General features: G+C 54.9%; 2 protein-coding genes across 3 annotated transcripts in view; one reads left to right on the top strand and one right to left on the bottom strand.

Moving 5' to 3' along the window:
* Positions 1-112: 112 nt before the first annotated feature.
* SF3B3 (splicing factor 3b subunit 3) lies at positions 113-16,995 on the bottom strand. Of its 2 annotated transcripts, none has more exons than XM_066583801.1 (26): positions 16,890-16,995; positions 15,181-15,273; positions 14,575-14,901; positions 14,211-14,383; positions 13,896-14,037; positions 10,484-10,596; positions 10,156-10,293; positions 9,972-10,075; positions 9,733-9,898; positions 9,548-9,643; positions 9,303-9,375; positions 6,642-6,793; positions 5,515-5,670; positions 5,283-5,438; positions 5,023-5,166; positions 4,813-4,935; positions 4,554-4,708; positions 4,281-4,455; positions 3,959-4,164; positions 3,720-3,876; positions 3,519-3,644; positions 3,225-3,437; positions 2,568-2,666; positions 2,348-2,491; positions 1,996-2,100; positions 113-529 (listed from the first exon to the last, which is right to left on the bottom strand). In XM_066583801.1, the coding sequence occupies exons 2-26, from the start codon at positions 15,248-15,250 to the stop codon at positions 389-391; spliced, it is 3,654 nt and encodes a 1,217-aa protein (XP_066439898.1). In that variant the 5' UTR covers positions 15,251-15,273; positions 16,890-16,995; the 3' UTR covers positions 113-388. The 2 variants fall into 2 exon arrangements, with proteins under 2 accessions (XP_066439898.1, XP_066439897.1); XM_066583800.1 differs by lacking the exon at positions 16,890-16,995 and adding an exon at positions 16,648-16,789.
* COG4 (component of oligomeric golgi complex 4) overlaps positions 16,933-24,647 on the top strand; it is a 20,115-nt gene continuing 12,400 nt past the window's right edge. The window contains exons 1-7 of the mRNA XM_066583804.1: positions 16,933-17,085; positions 21,331-21,413; positions 21,888-22,002; positions 22,192-22,366; positions 23,350-23,543; positions 23,663-23,768; positions 23,992-24,149. Of these exons, the coding sequence (XP_066439901.1) occupies positions 16,966-17,085; positions 21,331-21,413; positions 21,888-22,002; positions 22,192-22,366; positions 23,350-23,543; positions 23,663-23,768; positions 23,992-24,149 (951 nt within the window). The 5' untranslated portion in view covers positions 16,933-16,965. The remainder of the gene's footprint in view (positions 17,086-21,330; positions 21,414-21,887; positions 22,003-22,191; positions 22,367-23,349; positions 23,544-23,662; positions 23,769-23,991; positions 24,150-24,647) is intronic.

The raw sequence follows: 24,647 nt of genomic DNA, 5'->3' as shown, positions 1-24,647 counted from the left end.
ATCGCCAAAGTAACAGTCTCCTAAATAATGGTAGGAAGTGTCCAGCAAAGCGCAGACCTAGCGGAGCACAAGGTGCGCTTCGCTGCAACACAAGAAACTTGGACAAACCAAATAGAAAACCGCGTTTATTGTGCCCGCCTCTGGGCTCAAACATTCTGCCAACAGGCCATTAAAAAAAAAATCATTTTACAAAAACCTATGTACAAAATCGGCCGAGGCAGGAAGGAGGGTGAATGTGGAGGTTAAAACGAGATGGACGTCACTGGTCAGGCGAGATGAAGCTGCCAGTGCCACATATACGGGATGCGTCCGTGTGTCCAGTCTCAGGGTCCATCACTACGCAGATGCTGATTGGATGGCTAGACTTGGGGGTGCGGTCACACACGCATTAGAAGGCGTATCGTGTTCGGATGTCCTCCAGCTTCTTGGAGACTTCGGGCGGCGTCCTGTCCAGCTCCTCCGCCACGCTCTTCTGCTTGTTCGGCTCCATGGAGTTGAATTGTTCACATAAGTCTCCATCGATCACGTTCTGAAGAATGAAGCGCAGACAGGCACAAGGTTAGATGGCATAAGGCTGGGCGCCAACACGTGACGGGCGCAGAGCTGCGTGTAAGAATTGTCAATGGGGTCGTGTTGTGAACTAATGTAACTGCAGAAAGTGTTGCAGAAAATCCAAGCTGCCTGAATTTTGGGCGCAGGTTGCAACATAGACAACGTACGTCGCATGTGATTGCAGCTGGTCTGCGACCTATTCGTTTTCTAACAGCCATATCGCAGCACAAACAGCTGCACAATAGCAAACCGCCTTATCAGGCTTCCTATGCAGATTTGTGTCTTCCTGGTTACAGACCACAAACACTATCTTTTCTCCTTAGGGAGAGCACCTAGATGGTGAGTGAGGAGACGCAAAAGGCCATTCATGCTACTCTGGGTAATATGCAAATAAGGGAGAAGGAATAATACCCAGAGGAGCATAAATGACCTTTTGAGTCTCCTCACTCACCGTCTAGGTGCTCTCCCTAAGGAGAAAAGATAGCGTTCCTGACCCCCATCCCAGGCCTCTCGCTAGCAAAGCCAGACTCCTACTGTACACTGATGAGGGGCAAACACCCTGAAACAGCTGTCTGTACATGGAGTCTGGCTTTGCTTTTAATTCCCAGTCATTGTTACAAGTCTTGTATAAAGAGTCTAACTTTGGCTTGAAGGAATGCTGCCTTCCAGTAGGTGGCGCTGCAGAGGTATTATTCCATCTCCCTTATTTGCAGACTACAGACAGGCCAGTCAGATCTGCAGTCATGTGTCACCTCTCCTAGTTAACAGACAGAACGGAGCAACATACTTCCCTCTTAAAGGGGTTTTCCTTGCACAACATGGAAATTCTAAAATCTAGGCGGTTCAGCTAAGTAGCGGCGGCCTGAACCTTTTAGGTGGCGCTCTGGACCCTCCTCTTCATCATCACGTGGAGCCGCCGATCTGCCGCTGTGTTTACATACATCACTGCTGCCGTAAAAGCAGATTGTTGCCTACAACTCCCAGCATGCATAGAACCTGTCTCCCCGCCAGCGCTGTAGCAGATAGACGGAGCTTCCGGCATGAACTACACATGAGCTGTACAGCGCAGCGCTCCCACACCGTCCTCCCATCATGCACTGCTCACAGGATATTCGGACGTTACGGACCAGGGAGGAAATGGAGATATTTTTCAGGAGGATAACATGATAGAGAATAAAGAAAGTCGTCAGACCGGGTACAGCGAGACCCTCACAGAATGACTTATCGGGATGATGTACATTAGATCTTAAGATGTTAGTCTGTGACCGGAATACCCCTTTAAAAGGGTCCAGTACTGTTTGGTAACAAGGGGCATAGGAAAGGGTGGGTCACGCCGTGGATCAATCGTCTTTAGCTAGCAGCCTAGATGTCTGCCCGAGGGCAGCTACCTGGATGGACACCTACACCCAGATGCAGTAAGAGGTTCAGAAGGGAATGACCTACCTTAACAGGGAAGTAATAGGAGCGGAAGCTGAGGTGGTCTCGGCCACAGATGGGGGGATGCTCGGAGCGCAGGTGCATCTCTACGTGCTGAAAGAAATCATGATCCTGTGGACAGGAGAGGGGAAGAATCCATCAGTGACTGCAGACCCCATAAAGTATTCACAAATCAGTGAACAGTCAGCTGCAGGGGCAACAGGAATACCCCAATTCCATCCAGGACCCTATAACATGACCTCCACATTTATAGCTCGTGCAGGCCACGTCTCTGGAATGGAGACGGCTCTACCTGCCCGAGCATGCACTGTGCAGCCTACAGCAGCCATAGAATAAGAAGATACTGACACATCCGTACCTCATGGGAAGTAAATGGGACAAGGATGCCAATGCCGCCGGATAAGGTAGTATAGACCAGAGACTCGGAGCCTCCAGGGATGAGCGTCGTCTTCTGTAGCGACAGCACAGTCTCTCCTACGTGGTAGTTCACGATCACCTCTGCCTGCAGGATACAGAATCAGTAAGAGCAGGATTCACAAATACAAGAGGCTCTGCAGCAGCGTCCAGATATAGCTCACCTTCTGAGAGGCTCCGTTCAGCAGCCCCCTGTCCCATAAAGCCTTGTTACCAGTTGGGTCTTCATCGACATCATCATTTATATTTGGAGGGAGACGGACCTGCCAAAAGATGTAGGAGAGACACTTAAGGGGCTAGCTGGGGATTTTAAATATTGGCACTTGCCGAGTTGGACCAGCCACTTCTGGCTGAGTTCCAACAAGGAGTCATGTGGTACCGCGGTCCTCCAGTGTCGGTGACGTCATAGGTAAGGGTCTGGCTCATTAGAAGGACAAAGCAAGCCCCTCTTTCTATCACAGACAATGCAGTGATAGAAGAAGGGCTTACTTAGTTATTAAAATGACCCAACAGCAGGTCCCTCACCTATGACATCACAGAGGACCACAATACCACACGACTCCTTATTGGGTGTCAGATGGATGTGGCTGGTGCGACACAACAAGGGCCCACGAGTATTTAAACTACCCGGATGACCCCTTTAAGTTCTGGAAAGAAGCTTTAAGTTCTGGAAAGAAGCTTTATGTGCACTGAAGGCACCAACACTAGAAGAATCTGCCCCATGTGTGTCACAGTACCGTCACTGCTGGACTTCTACAAGGATGACAGTTTATGACTATCCAGCTCAAGCCTTATCTCCGCAGATGCAGCTCGCAACTCACCACGCAGATGTTTCCAAATTTGTCGGCTCCAGCAACAGTTTCGTAGTCCAGCAGACAAGCATTGGTGACCCAGCGAGGATACGTGTCATCGGCGAATATGATCAACTGGTTTTCGTTGCGCTTGTAGCGCACCCACATGAAGCTCTCCTGTACGTCAGACACAATGACACGCTGGCCGATGGTCTGGATGCCCACTATGAAGTTTGCGATGTGCTGAGAAGTGAACAGATCAGTTATTGACCATCTAAGAGCTGATGAGCAGCGCTTTACACGGAGAAGTCGCGCACAACGCACCTTGTTTTCACATTTCCTCAACAGCTTCTTCTTTCCCAGATCATAAATTCTCAGTAGTTTTCCTACTCCTATCAGGGCCCGACCTTGAAAAGGAGCAATTGCAGCCGGGACCTCCTCGACAGGGGTCTGCGGATGAACGCACACAATTACTCACTGACTGTAACCTGGAGCAGATGCCCGACACAAGATACCTGTACAAACCTTGTGCACAAACTCCAGCTTCTCTCCGTTGTTCACCAGCTTATAAGTATAAACCAGTCCTCCGGCCACAGAGCGGGGGTTCAGGATAAGGTCTTTGGCAACACCGACCAAGACATACCAGTCATCTCCAGTGTTACTGAAGCGGCACACTGCCACGCTGCAAGGGAATGACAAGTAATGATCGTCATACAGAAGCACAAGTGCCCCATCCAGGAACAGAGAAGTCAACTCCAACTCACCTGAAGGCAGCCTCATTCTGCTCCAACTGTACCAGGTCCAGAGTGTTCCCCTGGATGGGATTCATCACCCGGATAACAGACGCCCACTGACCATTTCCAGCTTTTGGCGCTCCAAAGATGGATTCTGGCAGGTTCTCGTTGAGGAAGGCAGCTGCCATCTCAGCAGCCAGCTCTCGCTCATCTTCACCTGCAGCTTCTACCATTTCCTACAACCCATTGGAATAAGGGATTACCATGCGTTTTACACCCAGCAATCTGAGGACATGCAGCTACGACCTACATATGTGCAGCCATCCATTACTGGGTCCTGCCCGCAGCTTACCTCTGCCATCTGCTGCTTGCGCTGAGCCTTGGTGGCCTCCGTGTAAGCATTGTGGTCTGTCTCAATGACAATCAGATTGTTACTTTCAGGATGGATCACAAACTTTCGTGGCGTGTACTGGAGGGGGAAAGCCACCTGGTTAAATACCGCACCCAACTTCTCCAGAGCCAAAATTCTGCCAGGGGGGTAAAAATTGAGAGCGAGACATTTTACTAGCCTGCAAGTCTCCCGTCCTCCAGCACCATTACGGATAACGATGCAGCGTTTACTAACCTCAGTGTGTTGGTGGAGATGGCGACAATGCCCTCCGGACACTGCTCTGATGCGAAGCCGGATGCATACTCCAGAGTCTCATATGAGAGGGGAGTGAGGTGGAAACGAGACTGGTAGGAATAGCTAAGCCACGAACGACTGGACATGGCGAGGACCTAAGAACAGAAGTTGAACATTTCATACCTCACAGATCTCTATCCCTATATGCACCGTATAACACCGGCTCCCTGTCCCCCTATAGGTGGAGTCTTGCACTTACAGCCTCTTGACCTTGCATCCTCACACGAAACAACTTGACTGGACGGGAACCTAGATAGCGAGTCCTGGTATCAGACAGGTCGCCCGTTACCGGATCCAGCACTGTTCTGAGCAGCACACCGTTCTGTAGAAAGATCGAGTCAGAAACAAGGAAATAAGGGGGCGTTACAGTAAACAGATGACAAAAGTGACACTCAAAGCCACCTCTTACCTGAAGTCCAATGTTCAAATAGAGAAAACCAATGGAGCCCCTCTCCCCGAGCTCATCCTGCCTTTCTGCACCTCCCATCTCCACGATGCACAGCGCCTCCGGCTGTGCGGGAAGAGCCTGCATACTGAGCGGCTGCAGACAGTCCTGCCAGGAGGAAGAAGAGAATTATATGAAGATGCGCATAATTACTACAATGAATCTTATTGTCTCCGGATTCAGATCTTCTAGCAAGAAAACCAGCAAGACAAGCAGAGACTTACCGATGGGTCCAGAGAGATGATTCTGACAGTATTGTCCACCAGCCCAACAGCCAGGAACCGCGACCGCTGCTCTCCTGGAGGGACATTGGCCAGGCTCATACACACCACATCTGCAGACATCTCCTTCCTCTCCGTGTACTCATTTAGCTGTCCTGACTGGGGGAGACATGAAGAACTGGTGAGGCGCTTATTCAAGATCACGCAAACTGAGGTAAAGTGAGCAACAACTTACAGGGTCCATCTCAAAGTATACTAGCTCGCCACCCGACAGAGCGATCACAACCTGTCGCTGGTTCACCGCACACTTCACTATCATCTTCTTCCCAGGGGTCTTCCACTCATTGACTCTCTTGTCTGCTCGAATGTGTCGGATTCCATCAGGATAGACCTAGAGAAGAAGAGCTTGTTATGGGTTGTTCAGATCTACATCAAAGAGTCTGGCAAATTACAAAAAAAAAAAAAATAATACATTATCCATATAGATTATCCTACCCAAAGTAATTGGACACCTCAACAAGAATCACAAGTATTTATCTCCGCATGTTAATACTTAATGGGGCTCCTTTGGCCCTAATGACATTGAATACTCTCCGTGCCATACTTTCTATTAACGTCTGATACAGTTCAGCTGGTATTTCCCTCCATTCAACCAGCAAACATCTGGCGAGCTAACTCAAAGAAGCATTAGCTCATCTACAAGAGCGTAAGGAGCATTGTCATTGGACAAATTAAGCAATCGAAGAAAGTTCTCAACTTCATACCACATGGAGGTACCTGGGTGTGGAGGACGCCTGGGGAACACTTATTGCCAGAGTACGGTGGAAGATTAATTTTAGTCTGAGGAGGTTTTATGTGGCATGGACTCGGTCCGTTGGGTGTAATGACAAGAACTATGAACACAGAGGTGTACCCTGTCATTCTAGACAATAAGGTGTTGCCGACAATGTGGCAACACTCAACAAGACAAGGCGCCTTGTTACAAACCCTTTACGTTGGTGTGAGGATATGGATGTTCCACCGTTGGACTGGCTGCACAAAGTCCCGAACTAAACATCTCTGGGCCGAACTGGAATGTCAGATCAGGTAATATGAACTGCATCCATCTTCTTTGAGAGAACTTGCTAGACATTTCCTGGATGGATAGAGGGAAATACCAGCTGAAGTGTATCAGATGTTAGTAGACCGTATACCACGGAGAGAATCCACTGTTATCAGGGCCAAAGGAGCCCCAATACGTATTACCACATGGAAATAAATACTACTTTTCATTGTTGCTCAGGTGTCTGGTTACTTTTGGTAGGATACTCCGTGTCCTGCAGTGTCCCATATTCTCTTACTAGCGAGGTCATCAGAACCTACCTGCACTAAGGCATCTTCCCCCAAGAGAGAACAGGACAAGGTCGGGGTCGTTCCAAGAAACCCAGAATCTGTCACTTCTTCTACAGTCTCACCGATAGAGAGTACCAGGGTGGCGTTCACGAAGGATACGATGATGTACGCGTCATACTCATCTGCAAGAGGAAAGGTTCAAGGATTCAGGTCAGTGCATAATGCTGAGAGACGTCCATATAAGCTGCACTCCTCTAATACCCCCTCCCCTAAATACGAAATGCTCGGAGCAGCAATACGACATACAGCAAGCCTCAAAAATGTGAAAAAGGGCAACAGGCGCTGCGGTACAGAACTTATAGGTCCATTGTGATGATACAGCGGAGACCCCTGCTGCTTATTACTGGGTGCCAGAATGATCCCCTTCCCCAAAAGGTCTACAAATGCTAGACTGACAGTAGTGACAGTTACAAGGGTCCATCCTGGACATTGGTGTTGTGTGCCTTAGACCAGTAGACCGCTCTTCCTCATCGAGGGATCCATTTCCTCTATGCAGCCGTCTTCAACTGTCAGGAGGAGCCAAAAAGCAGCTATTGCAGCGGGGGAGGGGGGACTCGGCAGCAGGACCCCCACTGATCAAAACTTTTAAAACATGTCTCTCTGACATGTCAATAGTTTGTAAAAAGAGCAGTTACTCTTTAGTACTGAAAGAGCAATTTGACCTCTTTGACTCCTGCTGACGTCCCGCAGCGTAAATAAGAAAGCGTTGATTCAGTTGACTTCAAGTGAAAAAGATGCCATATGTGGCTGATATCACACCAGATGGTCAATCCCCTTCGCTGCAGCAATGTAGGTACAAAGTTTGGTCAGCGACTGTAAAACGTTCGTACGTTTCCCGGGATTGGACGCAGTCAGGAGCGAAGGCGGCTTCAGGAAATAAGCTGGTTTTCATAGGCAGATAAATAAGGGGGAGAAGGACGTCAGCAGACATGACTGATACCCACCTGCGTGTGTGGAGGGGGGTTATGGCAGCACCACCTCCACCAGCAGCCACCTGTGGAAGAAAAACAGAGGCTTGGTATTGGGAGAGTATCACCAAGTACCAGCCGGAGTTAGTATCAGCCGCCAATCATGACATGGAAGAAAAAGTCAGGACCCTAACAGTGAGGAGGCCGTCAGGACCCCCCGGACAATGTCAGAGTCAACACGAAGGACGACACTAAGTGTTTGCACATGAGACCAAGTGTCTCAACGAGCTGGCAGCGCCCATAAAAGACCCCCGTTCCCACTGCAGCAGAAGATGGAGAGCAGCAATTGGGGCGCCCAGTAAACTCCCACAAAGACCACGATGGTAAGGACTGGTTTTCTATGCAACAAGGATTGTCACATGCAGAAGTTATAACTATCTGATCTGAAGGGGTCCGAATGCGGGGACCCCCCACCACTTCGCAAGAAAGTCGCACATGGATAGGTCATCAATAGTTGATCGGTTGGGGTCTGTCGCTCAGGACCCCGGCCAATCAGCTGAGCGGACGCATGCTGTCAGCGCCGCAGATACAGAGGTTGGAGTGGAAGCAGAAGTTTCTGCTCCGACCCCTGCAACTGCGGGCAGGGCTCGCATTGATTTCAATGAGCCGTGTCTGCAGTTACAAGCACCGGCCACTGCACAAAGGTCGGCAGAGAGACTACTGCTGCTTCCGCTCCAACCTGTGTATTTGCAGCGCTGACAGCATGCGCCGGCTCAGCTGATCAGTCAGGGTCCCGAGCAATGGACCCCAGCCGATCAACTACTGATGACAATTTCAGAGAACTGTAGAGAAGAAACAAAGGATCAGCACGCTGGGAAGATCTCCCCCCCCCTCCTGCGCAAATTATGTGTAAGTGACTCAGAATCTGATAACTTCTCCATGACTGACGTCAGAGAAGACATGAAAATTCATCACGGTGCACCTACAGAACCGACAGACGGGATAACGTCTCACCTCAAGTCCGTGTCTCAGGACCCAACGAGAGGAGCGTGGACTGCGGCCGCTAGCCACGTACAGTTGAGGATGTCCTCATTGGCTAAGGATAGGGCATAAGTAGTATTCTCCCCGGAAAACCCCTTTAAACCTGCAACTTTTGCCAGCGAGGGTGATTCGTTTTGTGAGAAGAATGCTTCGCTGAACTTGTGATTCAATGTGAAAAATCTCATTTTTTCAAAAGTAAAGACAAAAAAATAAATAAATAAAAATCGCATCACGCTTGGATGAAATTCGCATTTATATGTGAGTGTGATGTGATTTTTTTTTTTTTTTGGGCTGCCATAGGAAATAATGGACGATTCTCAAATAGGACATGCAACGACTTTTCTATCTCGGGCCATCATCCGAGGAAAAAATTGCTTATGTGAATAAAAAGATTGAAATACACGTTCTTTACATGCGTGAAATCTGTTCACATTGCAATAGGATAGAACTCGCCCGGGGGAATGCACCCAAGGCCGGGATTGGAGGTCTATGGAGAGGACTGGCCATGAACATGTGAAGGCGTGCGACAAATGGTGGGACAAAGGGGACAGTGGTGACAGCAGCCATCCACAAACCCTTCAGCGCAGCAACATCACTATATACAATTCTGCAGTCTACAGGGCTGAGGAGCTATGACCAGCACACCGTACACATGACTCCCCACCGAGACAACTCTACGAACCTTCAATGTGTCTCCTCACAGTCCACACAGCATTGGGGTTACCGGGCAGCTCGGAGACGGCCATTTCAGAGACCTGTAGAGAAGAAACGAAGGATGAGCACGCTGGGAAGATCTCCCCTCCTCCTGCGCATATTATGTGTGAGCGACTCAGAATCTGATAACTTCTCCATGACTGACGTCAGAGAAGAGACATGAAAATTCATCACGGTGCACCTACAGAACCGAAAGATGGGATAACGTCTCACCTCAAGTCCGTGTCTCAGGACCCGGAGAGAGGAGCGTGGACCACGGCCGCTAGCCACGTACAGTTGAGGAGTGTCCTCGTTGGCCAAGTCTGCAATCTGAAGAAGAAAGGACAGAGCAGGAGATGTAGTCTGGGTCACAGGGAATGTTGCCAACCTCCCGCATCCTACCCCACGTGGCACCTTACCTGGCAGGACATGATGGGGGACAAGCTGTCCTGCTCATCCACCAGTACCAGGTTCTTCAGAGGACGTGGCTGAAAAAAGAAAGTGTCCCCCTCTTCTAAAGGCATGGCGGATGAGAACTCTGGTTCCTCATCATCATCACCCAGGTGAGCAATCTGATATAGGTAACTGAAGGAGAAACGTGCAGTCAGTGCTCAGAACAGCGGGGGTAGCCCTTCCCTCACATCGGTCGGACACTTACTGGTTCCCAAACTCTGAAGCCACAAAGAGAAAGCCGGTCTTCAGGACGCACATCGCCGCGGCCACAGGAACTGTATCAAAGTACTTCAACCGGATTTCCGTAACCTGAAGGGGAAGGTGCAGATGGTGAGAATACAGCATTACAATCCCTCTCACCCGGGCGGGTCACAGGTCACCGTCCTCACCATGTCTTCATCCGTCTCCAGAGTGATCTTGAAGATGTCTCCCTGCTCCGTCTGGGCCAGGAAGAAGAACATGGATTTGGTTTTGTGAGTGGCCGAGCAGACAAAAATCATTCCTCGCTCGGGGTCATCCAGGTCGTTCTGTGCAGAAGAAAGGAGGGAGGTTCAGAATCAAACATGGTACCCCTTAACAAAACCCCCTACCAATCTCGAGAGACGGCAGCGAATCAGAGTCTTCACTTTCTCTCCAGGACAGTGTCAGAGAAGAGACATGAGAATTCATCAGTAATGGCTGCTGAACGTCGAGATGATCAAGCATGGAAGCACTCACCCTCCTCCTCGGGATGGGACATCGGATGTCTGGCTGATCACCAAAGTTCTTGTATGTAATGTAGTTCTCAGAACAGATCAGCACGCCGCTGGGGCCGTCCGAGCCCCCGGGAACTGCAAAGAAGAGAAAGGAAGAACATGGCGCAGTGATGCATAATCCTCCACGTAACACGCGGCAGCGGTCGCACTGCACCGTCCAAGTCTGCAGAATTCTCCTCACTCAACTCTGCTACTGTTATATCAGGAAAAGCCGGACCACCATAGTATCATCAATACCCCCCATTAACTACTTAAAGTGACCCTCCAGTTTCTGGCCAAAATTCTGTCCCGGGCGGCTGGAGGGGATGTATTGTATGTGTCCTTCTGGCTCCGCTTCCATGTTCAGGAGGACATGGCCATCTTCACACTACCTAATAACCCATAGTGCATTGCTAGTCCGCGTACCAATGCACTATACCGGCTTACGTGATCAGCACTGGCCAAAAAAATAGCAGTAGCCATCCTGGCTGCTCGAAAATGGGACTGGAACCGGGCAACAGAGCTGGAAGAAAGAAGATAGTGTGCAGATATACCAAAGGACAGACTTTTCTTCAGAAAACCGGAGGGTCACTTTAAAGGGGTTGTACCAGAACAACAAGTTACGCCCCATCCACAGGATAGGGGATAACTTGCTAATAGAGGGGAGACCCCCAACAATCTGGAGAATGGGAGTCTAAGTTGCACGCTGCTGTCACTGCAAGGGTCTCTTCTCCCCCCCTGCAGTGCCGTAACTCTATATGAAGCGCTGGCTGAGCATGCCTGGTCAGAGATCTATTCCTTTCTATGGGGCTGACGGAAATAGCTGAGTGGCACCCGCCTGGCTCTCTCCGCAGTTCTATTGAAAGTGAATGGAGCGCTGGCACAACCAGACCTCCATTCAGTCTCCTCCTCTCTCCTGTGGATAGGGACCAACTTGCTAACATGGTACAACCCCTATAAAGTTGCGGCTTAGTTTGGTACTTAAAAGTTTTTCCACACAAATACTAGGATTTAGCCTCAGGATCGGTCATCAATAGCCGATTGGCCGGGGTTCACCGCTCAGGATCCCAGCGGATTAGCTGTTCTGGTGCACGAGCGCCACAATACACAGGGGTCGGAGTGGTAGATGGCTGACCCGTGCAGCTGTCATTGATTTTAATGAGCTGCTTCTACAATTACCAGCGCCGGCCGCTGCGCAGGTCAGAGCAATCTGCTTCCGCTTCGTATCCCTTCTTTTGGTGTTGACAGTGGGCACCCGAGCGGCTGATCGTCCGAGGTCCCCCGGCTGTTCAACTATTGATGACTAATCCGGAGGATAATCATGAATAGTATTTGCATGGAAAACCCCTTTAATAACGCAGGAATTTGTGGTGTTTTTTCTGTAAGCTGTAACTTTAGCAGTGGACATGATGAGGGCCGGCAATACGCGGCGAGCTGCAGTTTTTACCTATGATATTGCGTATAACGTTTGTATTTTTCTTCATGGGACGACTTGTCGTTAACATTGGGGTCAGTTTAGGGGTACTTATGGCTTTTAGGGGAGGCTGAACACTAGGGGAAAAAAAAGGTCCGATGAACCACCTAGATGCCACGGTCAGCATGGACCGACATCTGAGGGGTTAAACAGTTACGTTTCGGAGTGGATGCTGATCCCGGCCATTAATGTGGGATACCAGCTGGATAATAAGCCGACACCGGCAAGTGATGGTGTGCGCCATTCCTGAACTCACGCCATTACTGCGGCTCGCGGGAACAATCTGCTATTATAGTGCCTCGTAGGAAAGGATTAAGGCTGCTCTGGTTCTCCCAGATTCTCCAGTCACTCGGATGGCAAATCTACCTACATAATAATCCTCTTCCGTACGACTGCAGCGCTAAGAAACCGGTGGGTGGTGCCCGTACGTAGTGCAGCGCTGGCGGCCATGGAGGACGTCCGCAGACATATAACCAGTAGATGGCTGAATGAAAACACACCGACGGCCCTGCAGGAACACGCGTCTGTCCCATCAGTGCCGGACTAAATGACACACGAGCGGAGGACCGGTGCCAACAGTGCTGGATTATAGGATGTGCGAGCACAAAACACGTGCCCATGCCATACAGTGCTGGATTACAAGACGAGTGATGACAGAACACTGCTGGATTAGAGGACTCGAGAGCAGAGAACACGCGCCCGTGCCACGCAGTCCCGGATTAGAGGACTCGAGAGCAGAGAACACCGGCGTCCGTGCCAGGCAGTCCCGGATTAGAGGACTGGAGAGCAGAGAACACGCGCCCGTGCCACGCAGTCCCGGATTATAGGACTCGAGAGCAGAGAAAACACGCACCCGTGCCACGCAGTCCCGGATTAGAGGACTCGAGAGCAGAGAAAACACGCGCCCGTGCCACGCAGTCCCGGATTAGAGGACTCGAGAGCAGAGAACACGCGCCCGTGGCACGCAGTCACGGATTAGAGGACTCGAGAGCAGAGAAAACACGCGCCCGTGCCACGCAGTCCCGAATTAGAGGACTCGAGAGCAGAGAAAACACGTGCCCGTGCCACGCAGTCCCGGATTAGAGGACTCGAGAGCAGAGAAAACACGCACCCGTGCCACGCAGTCCCGGATTAGAGGACTCGAGAGCAGAGAAAACACGCACCCGTGCCACGCAGTCCCGGATTAGAGGACTCGAGAACAGAGAAAACATGCGCCCGTGCCACGCAGTCCCGGATTAGAGGACTCGAGAGCAGAGAAAACACGCGCCCGTGCCACGCAGTCCCGGATTAGAGGACTCGAGAGCAGAGAAAACACGCGCCCGTGCCACGCAGTCCCGGATTAGAGGACTCGAGAGCAGAGAACACGTGCCCGTGCCATGCAGTCCCGGATTAGAGGACTCGAGAGCAGAAAACACGCGCCCGTGCCACGCAGTCCCGGATTAGAGGACTCGAGAGCAGAGAACACGCGCCCGTGCCACGCAGTCCCAGATTAGAGGACTCGAGAGCAGAGAACACGCGCCCGTGCCACGCAGTCCCGGATTAGAGGACTCGAGAGCAGAGAACACGCGCCCGTGCCATGCAGTCCCGGATTAGAGGACTCGAGAGCAGAAAACACGCGCCCGTGCCACGCAGTCCCGGATTAGAGGACTGGAGAGCAGAGAAAACACGCACCCGTGCCATGCAGTCCCGGATTAGAGAACTCGAGAGCAGAAAACATGCGCTTGTGCCACGCAGTCCCGGATTAGAGGACTCGAGAGCAGAGAACACGCGCCCGTGCCACGCAGTCCCGGATTAGAGGACTCGAGAGCAGAGAAAACACGTGCCCATGCCATGCAGTCCCGGATTAGAGGACAGACCACGTCACCCCCATCCAGCGCTGGCTTATAGGCCGCTGCCATACGCAGATTCCTCTCCCACTCACCGGTGATTAAGAAGTTGCCGTGCTCCTCCAGGGGTTCGCTGTACTTGCGCACGACGTGGTTCAGGCCGAGGTCCAGCTCGTAGAAGGTCAGCGTCTGCTGGGTGTTGGCGGCCACTTCACCAGTGGGATCGTTATCGGCTTCCTAAAAGTCAACCAAGTCCTGTCAGGAACCAAAGCGCAGCGTCCGCCGAAACCCATGATGGAGGCGGCTCAGCGTCAGAAACACAACTCTCTCCAGCCAGAGTCAGAGAAGAGACATGAAGACTCATCACAGTGAGCGCCGTGCAGGACTACAACCCCCAGCATGCTCCTCACCTCATAGTCCATCTCCAGGCAGGCAAACATGGGGTTCTCAAAGCCCACATCCACGCCCACCACGTGGTACACCAGGGTGTTGGCCTTGTGGGCCTCCAGCGGCGAGGAGATGGTGAGCCGGGCGGCAGCGTCTCTGTTCAGGATGTACACCAACTTCTGTTTCTCTATGGCACCTGAGAAGACAAGACACAGCGGGTGAGGCACCGCCGAGGACCAACATGCATCTCCAGAGGGCGCAGACAGTAGAGGCCGGGCACACCGCCGGAGCAAAGCAACGCCCTGCAGAGCCGCCAGCAGTCTACAGAAGCGAGACCCCTGCCACCTCAGCTATGACCCACTATAGCACCCCTCCCCCACCACTCACTTATCATCACAGCTCGGCCCTTGGGGTCCACGGCCAAGAACTGCCCGGGCACAATCCTGCGGCAGCCGCTCTTCCCGAACGTCTCCTGGTGGATCTTCTCGAACATGTTCTTGGACGGGTGGTACTCCAGGATGATGATGCGGCCGGAGTCGCTGCCCACCACAATGTAGTCCTTCGTGCCGCCGGTCAGACGAAACGCCATGAGCGAGCGGATGACGCCGAACACCTCCACCGTCAGCAGCGTGTGCACCTTACCGGTGTTGGCATCGGGGCGGAGCAGCTCCAGGATCTTCCCCCGGGAAACAACGATTTCCTGGAGTTTGGTGCCTATTCAACAACAAAATGTGAGTCGTACAAAGTCACCCCGAAATCACCCGACCCCCAAAACAGCAGACTCCTCCTCACAGCAATCCGCTGCGGGCAACAGATGGGGCTGGAGGCGGAGCTAAATCAGTAGTGTGGCCCCCGTCATCCTCAGGACCCGCGGGGCCCAGATGTCAGACCCCGATCGTGGAGTGCTGAAATACTCCGGAGCCCGCCGTTACTGCGCATTGTGCCACCAGAGGGGCGTGGCCTGCGGCGCGGGGGGGGGGGGGGGGGTGTTACCTGAGAAGTTTCCATGGATGGCGAAGCTGATGCCGGTGGCCCGCTGCAGGGTGATGTTGTAGAGAAACATGGCGGCAGCTCAGCGTCAGCGAACTGGAGAAGAGAGGAGAGAAGTTACAGCGGGCGACACCGAGCCACAAACCCAACCGCTGCCGTCCCCGAAACCCAGCCGCGCATCACCGCCGCCGTCCCCGAAACCCAGCCGCGCATCACCGCCGCCGTCCCCGAAACCCAGCCGCGCATCACCGCCGCCGCCCCCGAAACCCAACCGCGCATCACCGCCGCCGCCCCCGAAACCCAACCGCGCATCACCGCCGCCGCCCCCGAAACCCAACCGCGCATCACCGCCGCCGTCCCCGAAACCCAGCCGCGCATCACCGCCGCCGCCCCCGAAACCCAGCCGCGCATCACCGCCGCCGTCCCCGAAACCCAGCCGCGCATCACCGCCGCCGTCCCCGAAACCCAGCCGCGCATCACCGCCGCCGTCCCCGAAACCCAGCCGCGCATCACCGCCGCCGTCCCCGAAACCCAGCTGCGCATCACCGCCGCCGCCCCCGAAACCCAACCGCGCATCACCGCCGCCGCCCCCGAAACCCAACCGCGCATCACCGCAGCCGCCCCCGAAACCCAACCGCGCATCACCGCCGCCGTCCCCGAAACCCAGCCGCGCATCACCGCCGCCGTCCCCGAAACCCAGCCGCGCATCACCGCCGCCGCCCCCGAAACCCAACCGCGCATCACCGCCGCCGCCCCCGAAACCCAACCGCGCATCACCGCCGCCGCCCCCGAAACCCAACCGCGCATCACCGCCGCCGTCCCCGAAACCCAGCCGCGCATCACCGCCGCCGTCCCCGAAACCCAGCCGCGCATCACCGCCGCCGTCCCCGAAACCCAGCCGCGCATCACCGCCGCCGTCCCCGAAACCCAACCGCGCATCACCGCCGCCGTCCCCGAAACCCAGCCGCGCATCACCGCCGCCGTCCCCGAAACCCAACCGCGCATCACTGCCGCCATCCCCGAAACCCAACCGCGCATCACTGCCGCCATCCCCGAAACCCAACCGCGCGTGCCATCACCCCCCCCCCCACGCTGCCACCCCTCTGAAACCCAGCTGCGCACCGCCGCCACACACCAAACCCAACCTAACGCCCCCCCCTCCCCATCAAACCCCACCTGCAGCCCAGCATTATCGTGATCCCATCCGCACAGCGCAGCGCCCCCCGCTGACCCTGAACCCCCATATGCAGACACCCTGATACAAGCCGCTGCACCCCAACAGACAGGCCTGAAGGCACAGCAGGCTCTGACTGAACCTCAACAGTCCCGGCGGGAACCCCCGAGCACCGAGGACGCCATCACCTCCTGCCTCAGCCCCACAACCCATCAGGCCCCACATGACGCCCTCACACCCCGACCAGCTGGACAGAGCGCCCCCTACCCGCCCTCCGCCCCGGGACTCTCACCCACCCGGTGTCCGGGCTCTCTGGGGCGGCGGATGGCGGGGATTACACGCGGATTCCCGGTCACTCGGCCGCCATTTCGCGCAGTCAAGACCACGAACCCTGAGAAAGACCCCGGAGCTGCCCGCGGCGCGCCTGTCCTCCAGCAGCCGGCACCTCAGAGGCCACCTGCCCGCCGGCAACTCACACACAGCCGCCTCGGAGCCTCCCCTGCAGCCCTGGGCGCACACAGATCCCGTCCTCACTCACCAACCGGCACCACCGCGGGCAGCCCGGCCCCGTCAGCAGGAAGTACCGCGGCGCCGGAAGTGACGTGGCTGCCAACATGGCGGGCTCAGCCAGTTACCAAGGAGACAGGGGCTCCGCTCTGAGCATGGACCGGATCCGTTCCCTGACCGACCTGCAGGAGCTGGAGGGGGCGCTGGTGCGGCTGTGCGCCGAGGAGGTACTGCCCCCTAGCGGCGGCCGCAGGGGTCTGTCAGCAGGGATGGAGGGGCACACAGGATGGCAGGTCACCACTGGGTGCAGTGCTGGAATGGCGCAAGCAGAGCGGGCGCCGCCATATTGCTGGCTGCACACGCGTTGTATGGGACGCTGCAATACTTCATCGCGCCGCGCCGATCACCCAGAACTGCGCCAAATCCTGTATACAACTGCGAGAAAAGCATCCGCGCTCCCGTCACCATGGAGACGCTGCGCCGGTATATACCGCCTGGTGATGTCCGCGCTGCGCCGGTATATACCGCCTGGTGATGTCCGCGCTGCGCCGGTATATACCGTCTGGTGATGTCCGCGCTGCGCCGGTATATACCGTCTGGTGATGTCCGCGCTGCGCCGGTATATACCGCCTGGTGATGTCCGCGCTGCGCCTGTATATACCGCCTGGTGATGTCCGCGTTGCGCCGGTATATACCGTCTGGTGATGTCCGCGCTGCGCCGGTATATACCGTCTGGTGATGTCCGCGCTGCGCCGGTATATACCGTCTGGTGATGTCCGCGCCGGTATATACCGCCTGGTGATGTCCGCGCTGCGCCGGTATATACCGTCTGGTGATGTCCGCGCTGCGCCGGTATATACCGTCTGGTGATGTCCGCGCTGCGCCGGTATATACCGTCTGGTGATGTCCGCGCTGCGCCGGTATATACCGCCTGGTGATGTCCGTGCTGCGCCGGTATATACCGCCTGGTGATGTCCGCGCTGCGCCGGTATATACCGCCTGGTGATGTCCGCGCTGCGCCGGTATATACCGCCTGGTGATGTCCGCGCTGCGCCGGTATATACCGCCTGGTGATGTCCGCTCTGCGCCGGTATATACCATCTGGTGATGTCCGCGCCGGTATATACCGTCTGGTGATGTCCGTGCTGCGCCGGTATATACCGCCTGGTGATGTCCGCGCTGCGCCGGTATATACCGTCTGGTGATGTCCGCGCTGCGCCGGTATATACCGTCTGGTGATGTCCGCGCTGCGCCGGTATATACCGTCTGGTGATGTCCGCACCGCTGTTATCCGCCATCACTGTACACGGAGGCGCTGCGCCCGGTATAAAGGCGTATATAAAGAAACAGCGAGTCAGAGATTTGCGCTCGTTGTCAGAAACAGCAAAAATCGTTCTTCGCTTACACGGACGCTCCAATCTTTGTACAAATGGCGTCCGAGAAGAAGATTCACCGCAGAACGTCCGACGAGAAACACGGATCCGAAATGTGAGAATAGAACAAAATAGCAACATGTCCGCCCCCTCAGAGCAACAGACAACCACAGCTGCCGCCGCTCACCCCCCATGGGGGTATATATACACCGCCGGTCTGAGGTCTGCTGGGGGTTATACTCCGCCCCGCCAGCATGTATCCCTGATAGTGCTCTCACCCCTCATGGGGGTATATATACAGCAGGTACGTCGTCGGCTCGTACAAACAAGAATTCATTCACTCTTTCACATTCGCTGTACAAGTGAGAAGGAATGAACGAGCCGACGCTGGGCTGTACTCCTGCATGAAATGAACGACGAGCGAAGAGTGAACGCTTTTATTGTTTCTCGTTGGCGCGGTTAGACCGAAGGATATCATTCCGTGTAAACGCCCCGACCGCCGGGCGATGAGAACTAACATCATTCCCTTTTCTAGGCACTTTAAGGTTCCTCTGCGGCCCCGAACGGCGTTAGCATTCAGCTGAGACTCCCTGTTTTGCGCACTCAGGCCGCCTCCAACGGGCGATAAAATCGTGCGAGATTTGTGCGTTTGTAGATGCTTATATGGACCCCATTATTAGGAATGGCTTCATTCACATCATTCACATCATTCACATCATTCACATCGGCGATGTCTTCCTGCGTGTCGCTGCGATGCGGCGAACATCACAACCTGTTGTATCTCCTGTTAGCCAGCCCATTAAAAGCAATGAGAGAACTCCGCGATCCCCTGCCGCAGCTGTGACGGCCGCGCCGCAAGGATGCGAGGAGCGCGATATCGGGCCGCTCTCACACGGCGGTAAAACGCGCTTCAAACCATTTCCTGAGCGATGGTCATCCGCCTCTTCAAACGAAAATCGCTGCGTTTTTAGCCGCGCTGGTCTGCGAGGCCGCAGTGAAATTAACGGGAGCGCCGTGCCGTGTGGGAGCGGCCGAAACGTTGGTCTGCGGGGTCAGCGGGCGCTATTTTGTACTATTTCACATTTGTAACTGTTTTGGATTATTGCTCCTTATTGTTCAGGGCTCGTTCACCTCAGCGTTGGGGATCTCCGTTTTCCTGCTCCGTTCGCCCCCCCCCCCCCCCCCCCCCCCCCCGGCTGAACGGTTCCGTCTTATGATTTAGATTTCTGGCTAGTAATCCGGCAATTTACAGGACAAATTAGCGTCACTTATTTTTTTAGCGTAAATCGGTGATGCTGATGTGAACGAACCCCAAACACCCGGACGTTCTGCGGCGGCTCTTGGAAGCCATTTTGGATGTTTTTAAAGAATTGTTTGGAGCATCCATGTTGGCCAGCCTTTGTTCTTGTGTTCTCTGGTTGTAAGCGTCCGGTGATGTCCGCGATGGGCGCCATTATCCACTAGTGGCTGTATGCGGGGAGGTGCTGCACCCTGTATATAAACGTCCGGTGATGTCCGCGATGGGCGCCATTATCCACTAGTGGCAGCGTGCGGGGAGGTGCTGCACCCTGTATATAAGCGTCCGGTGATGTCCGCGATGGGCGCCATTATCCACTAGTGGCAGCGTGCGGGGAGGTGCTGCACCCTGTATATAAGCGTCCGGTGATGTCCGCGATGGGCGCCATTATCCACTAGTGGCTGTATGCGGGGAGACGCTGCACCCTGTATATAAGCGTCCGGTGATGTCCACGATGGGCGCCATTATCCACTAGTGGCTGTATGCGGGGAGATGCTGCACCCTGTATATAAGCGTCCGGTGATGTCCGCGATGGGCGCCATTATCCACTAGTGGCAGCGTGCGGGGAGACGCTGCACCCTGTATATAAGCGTCCGGTGATGTCCGCGATGGGCGCCATTATCCACTAGTGGCTGTATGCGGGGAGATGCTGCACCCTGTATATAAGCGTCCGGTGATGTCTGCGATGGGCGCCATTATCCCCTAGTGGCTGTATGCGGGGAGATGCTGCACCCTGTATATAAGCGTCCGGTGATGTCCGCGATGGGCGCCATTATCCACTAGTGGCAGCGTGCGGGGAGGTGCTGCACCCTGTATATAAACGTCCGGTGATGTCCGCGATGGGCGCCATTATCCCCTAGTGGCAGCGTGCGGGGAGGTGCTGCACCCTGTATATAAGCGTCCGGTGATGTCCGCGATGGGCGCCATTATCCCCTAGTGGCAGCGTGCGGGGAGGTGCTGCACCCTGTATATAAGCGTCCGGTGATGTCCGCGATGGGCGCCATTATCCACTAGTGGCTGTATGCGGGGAGACGCTGCACCCTGTATATAAGCGTCCGGTGATGTCCGCGATGGGCGCCATTATCCACTAGTGGCAGCGTGCGGGGAGACGCTGCACCCTGTATATAAGCGTCCGGTGATGTCCGCGATGGGCGCCATTATCCACTAGTGGCAGCGTGCGGGGAGGTGCTGCACCCTGTATATAAGCGTCCGGTGATGTCCGCGATGGGCGCCATTACCCACTAGTGGCAGCGTGCGCGGAGACGCTGCACCCTGTATATAAGCGTCCGGTGATGTCCGCGATGGGCGCCATTATCCCCTAGTGGCAGCGTGCGGGGAGGTGCTGCACCCTGTATATAAGCGTCCGGTGATGTCCGCGATGGGCGCCATTATCCACTAGTGGCTGTATGCGGGGAGACGCTGCACCCTGTATATAAGCGTCCGGTGATGTCCGCGATGGGCGCCATTATCCACTAGTGGCAGCGTGCGGGGAGACGCTGCACCCTGTATATAAGCGTCCGGTGATGTCCGCGATGGGCGCCATTATCCACTAGTGGCAGCGTGCGGGGAGACGCTGCACCCTGTATATAAGCGTCCGGTGATGTCCGCGATGGGCGCCATTATCCACTAGTGGCAGCGTGCGGGGAGGTGCTGCACCCTGTATATAAGCGTCCGGTGATGTCCGCGATGGGCGCCATTACCCACTAGTGGCAGCGTGCGAGGAGATGCTGCACCCTGTATATAAGCGTCTGCCGATGTCGCCACAGGCGCCGGTATCTGCTATCACTCGCTTTGTTTTGCAGGTGGAGGTGGAGGCGGCGCTGGAGTCTCTGCTCGGACAGCAGGGGGCGGTGGAGAACAAGATGCTGGCCTTACAGCGGATGGGGTATGTAACATGCGTTTTAGTTCCGGTTAAAAAAAAAAAACAAAACCTGGAAGCGTTCCGTTTTCTTTTTTTTTTTTTTTGAAAACCCATCGAAATCAAAGGGGAAAAAAGTGGATGAGAGAAACTGAGATAAAAGTGCGTGTGAACGACCCCGAGGCTGCTGTGTGGCCTGTATGACACACGGACGCCGCTGAGCCTCGGGCGCCGTGTAATGCTGTTTTTGCGATGCAGTTTGCAGCCGATCGCCGTCTACATGTGATGCACATCGAAATCCCGTTCTGTAAAATCCGATCAGCTAAAAACTTTGTCGCAAAACTGTATTGTTTCCTGGTAAAAACACGCTGCGACCATAAGAACGCTGTAGAGGCGCCATGTGGGGGTGCGGCCTAAAGCTGCTGGAACATGTGACCTGGAGTCGCCCCCATAACCCCGGCGGCGCGCTGTCATTACCATCCTCCTCCTCTCTTCATTTAGACCAAACCTGCAGCTGATAGAAGGAGACGCCGAGCAGCTGTCAGGGATGATCACCTTTACCTGTAACCTGGCCGAGAACGTCAGCAGTAAGGTGCGACAACTGGACCTCGCCAAGGTATGTCCGCGTCATCACAGCAGGGCGCAGGGGTTTACATTGTAAGATCGGGCAGGTGCTGCCCCTAGTGGTCAGGGCATTCATGTGGCGAGTTCCTCCAGGCTCCACTGTGGAGTAGTATTCGGAGTTGCTTCATGTCTTCTACTCCAGTCACATCTAGAGCTGCAGGCACTGTGTTCTCTTCCTCAGAGCCGGCTCTATCAGGCCATACAGCGAGCGGATGACATACTGGACCTGAAGTTCTGTATGGACGGTGTGCAGAGCGCGCTGAAGAACGAGGAGTACGAGCAGGCGGCGGCGCACATCCACCGATACCTGTGCCTGGACAAGTCCGTCATCGAGCTCAGCCGGCAGGGCAAAGAAGGTAAAGTCTGCGGGCGGTGCGATGTGTGTACTGTGCCCCTCCATCAGTCTGTGACAGGGCGGCGGGCGGTGCAATGTGTATACTGTGCCCCTCCATCAGTCTGTGACAGGGCAGCGGGCGGTGCGATGTGTATACTGTGCCCCTCCATCAGTCTGTGACAGGGCTGGGGGCGGTGTGATGTGTATACTGTGCCCCTCCATCAGTCTGTGACAGGGCAGCGGGCGGTGCGATGTGTATACTGTACCCCTCCATCAGTCTGTGACAGGGCAGCGGGCGGTGCGATGTGTATACTGTGCCCCTCCATCAGTCTGTGACAGGGCAGCGGGCGGTGCGATGTGTATACTGTGCCCCTCCATCAGTCTGTGACAGGGCATCGGGCGGTGCGATGTGTATACTGTGCCCCTCCATCAGTCTGTAACAGGGCTGCGGGCGGTGTGATGTGTATACTGTACCCCTCCATCAGTCTGTGACAGGGCTGCGGGCGGTGTGATGTGTGTACTGTGCCCCTCCATCAGTCTGTGACAGGGCGGCGGGCGGTGCGATGTGTGTACTGTGCCCCTCCATCAGTCTGTACCAGGGCTGCGGGCGGTGCAATGTGTATACTGTACCCCTCTCATCAGTCTGTACCAGGGCTGCGGGCGGTGCAATGTGTATACTGTACCCCTCTCATTAGTCTGTGACAGGGCGGCGGGCGGTGTGATGTGTATACTGTGCCCCTCCATCAGTCTGTGACAGGGCAGCGGGCGGTGCGATGTGTATACTGTGCCCCTCCATCAGTCTGTGACAGGGCAGCGGGCGGTGCGATGTGTATACTGTGCCCCTCCATCAGTCTGTGACAGGGCGGCGGGCGGTGCGATGTGTATACTGTGCCCCTCCATCAGTCTGGGACAGGGCGGCGGGCGGTGCGATGTGTATACTGTGCCCCTCTATCAGTCTGACCCTTTCTGGGTGACGCTCTCATGGCTTTCTGCACTGTTCTCCAGGCAGTACGATCGATGCCAACCTACAGCACCTGCAGGAAGCCGAGAAGAAGCTGAAGGTTCTGGTCAGCGACAAGTTTGATGCGGCAACTAAAGTTGGAGATCTTCCTCAGGTGGAGAGGTTCTTCAAGATCTTCCCGCTCCTGGGGCTGCACGAGGAGGGGATCAGCAAGTTCTCTGCCTACCTGTGTCAGCAGGTGAGAGGACGCTTGTCTCTGACCCACCCCCCGCCTCTCGCTCATTCCCGGTTGCAGCCCCCGTTGTTCTCTCCGGCCTTCCGATGTTGTCCTGTCTGATTTGGGTGTCTGCTTTGCAGGTAGCTAAGAAGGCTGAGGAAAACTTGGCTCTGGCTCTGGGATCCGAGAGCAGCGAGCGTCGGGCAACTCTCTTATTCGCAGATACACTAACGCTTCTCTTTGAAGGTGAGTACAGCGCCACGCTTCTCTTACTCTGAGGCCCCCATGTGATGGCGGTGGTCCTTCCCGGGCTGCACTTACTTTAGTTCCATCCTCAGCTGGATGCTCTTCTGGGCCGGCAACAATGAAACCTTCAGCAGGAGCGTCGGTGTACGGTGGACAGGACGGCCATCACTGCTGAGCTCGGATATCCCAGCACCGTGTGATGGTGGTATTCCCTGTATTTCAGGTATTGCTCGGATAGTGGAGACTCATCAGCCCATTGTAGAGACGTACTATGGGCCAGGCCGACTCTACATGCTGATCAAACACCTACAGGCCGAGTGCGACCGGCAAGTGGAAAAAGTAGTGGACAAGTTCATACAGCAGAGAGACTACCAGAGGAAGGTGAGGTGCGCAATCGGTAGAGATGAGGCGGTGTGTGATCCCTAGAGGGTAGGTCGGATGAGGCGGTGTGTGATCCCTAGAGGGTAGGTTGGATGAGGCGGTGTGTGATCCCTAGAGGGTAGGTCGGATGAGGCGGTGTGTGATCCCTAGAGGGTAGGTCGGATGAGGCGGTGTGTGATCCCTAGAGGGTAGGTCGGATGAGGCGGTGTGTGATCCCTAGAGGGTAGGTCGGATGAGGCGGTGTGTGAACCATAGAGGGTAGGTCGGATGAGGCGGTGTGTGATCCCTAGAGGGTAGGTCGGATGAGGCGGTGTGTGAACCATAGAGGGTAGGTCGGATGAGGTGGTGTGTGATCCCTAGAGGGTAGGTCGGATGAGGCGGTGTGTGATCCCTAGAGGGTAGGTCGGATGAGGCGGTGTGTGATCCCTAGAGGGTAGGTCGGATGAGGCGGTGTGTGAACCATAGAGGGTAGGTCGGATGAGGCGGTGTGTGATCCCT

The sequence above is a fragment of the Eleutherodactylus coqui genome, chromosome 11, assembly GCF_035609145.1.
Source record: "Eleutherodactylus coqui strain aEleCoq1 chromosome 11, aEleCoq1.hap1, whole genome shotgun sequence".
Lineage (NCBI taxonomy): Eukaryota > Metazoa > Chordata > Amphibia > Anura > Eleutherodactylidae > Eleutherodactylus > Eleutherodactylus coqui.
This window is presented reverse-complemented; position numbering and strand designations above follow the sequence as displayed.

Bases quoted from the DNA above. Each gene is read 5' to 3' on its own strand.
- SF3B3 (XM_066583801.1), bottom strand. From the start codon at position 15,250: ATGTTTCTCTACAACATCACCCTGCAGCGGGCCACCGGCATCAGCTTC. The intron at 6,794-9,302 runs GTTCGTAGAGTT...TTCCTCTTGCAG, and splicing joins TGTGAGGAGACACATTGAAG to ATGAGTATGACGCGTACATC. The intron at 3,877-3,958 runs GTGAGTTGGAGT...ATTCCCTTGCAG, and splicing joins CAGAATGAGGCTGCCTTCAG to CGTGGCAGTGTGCCGCTTCA.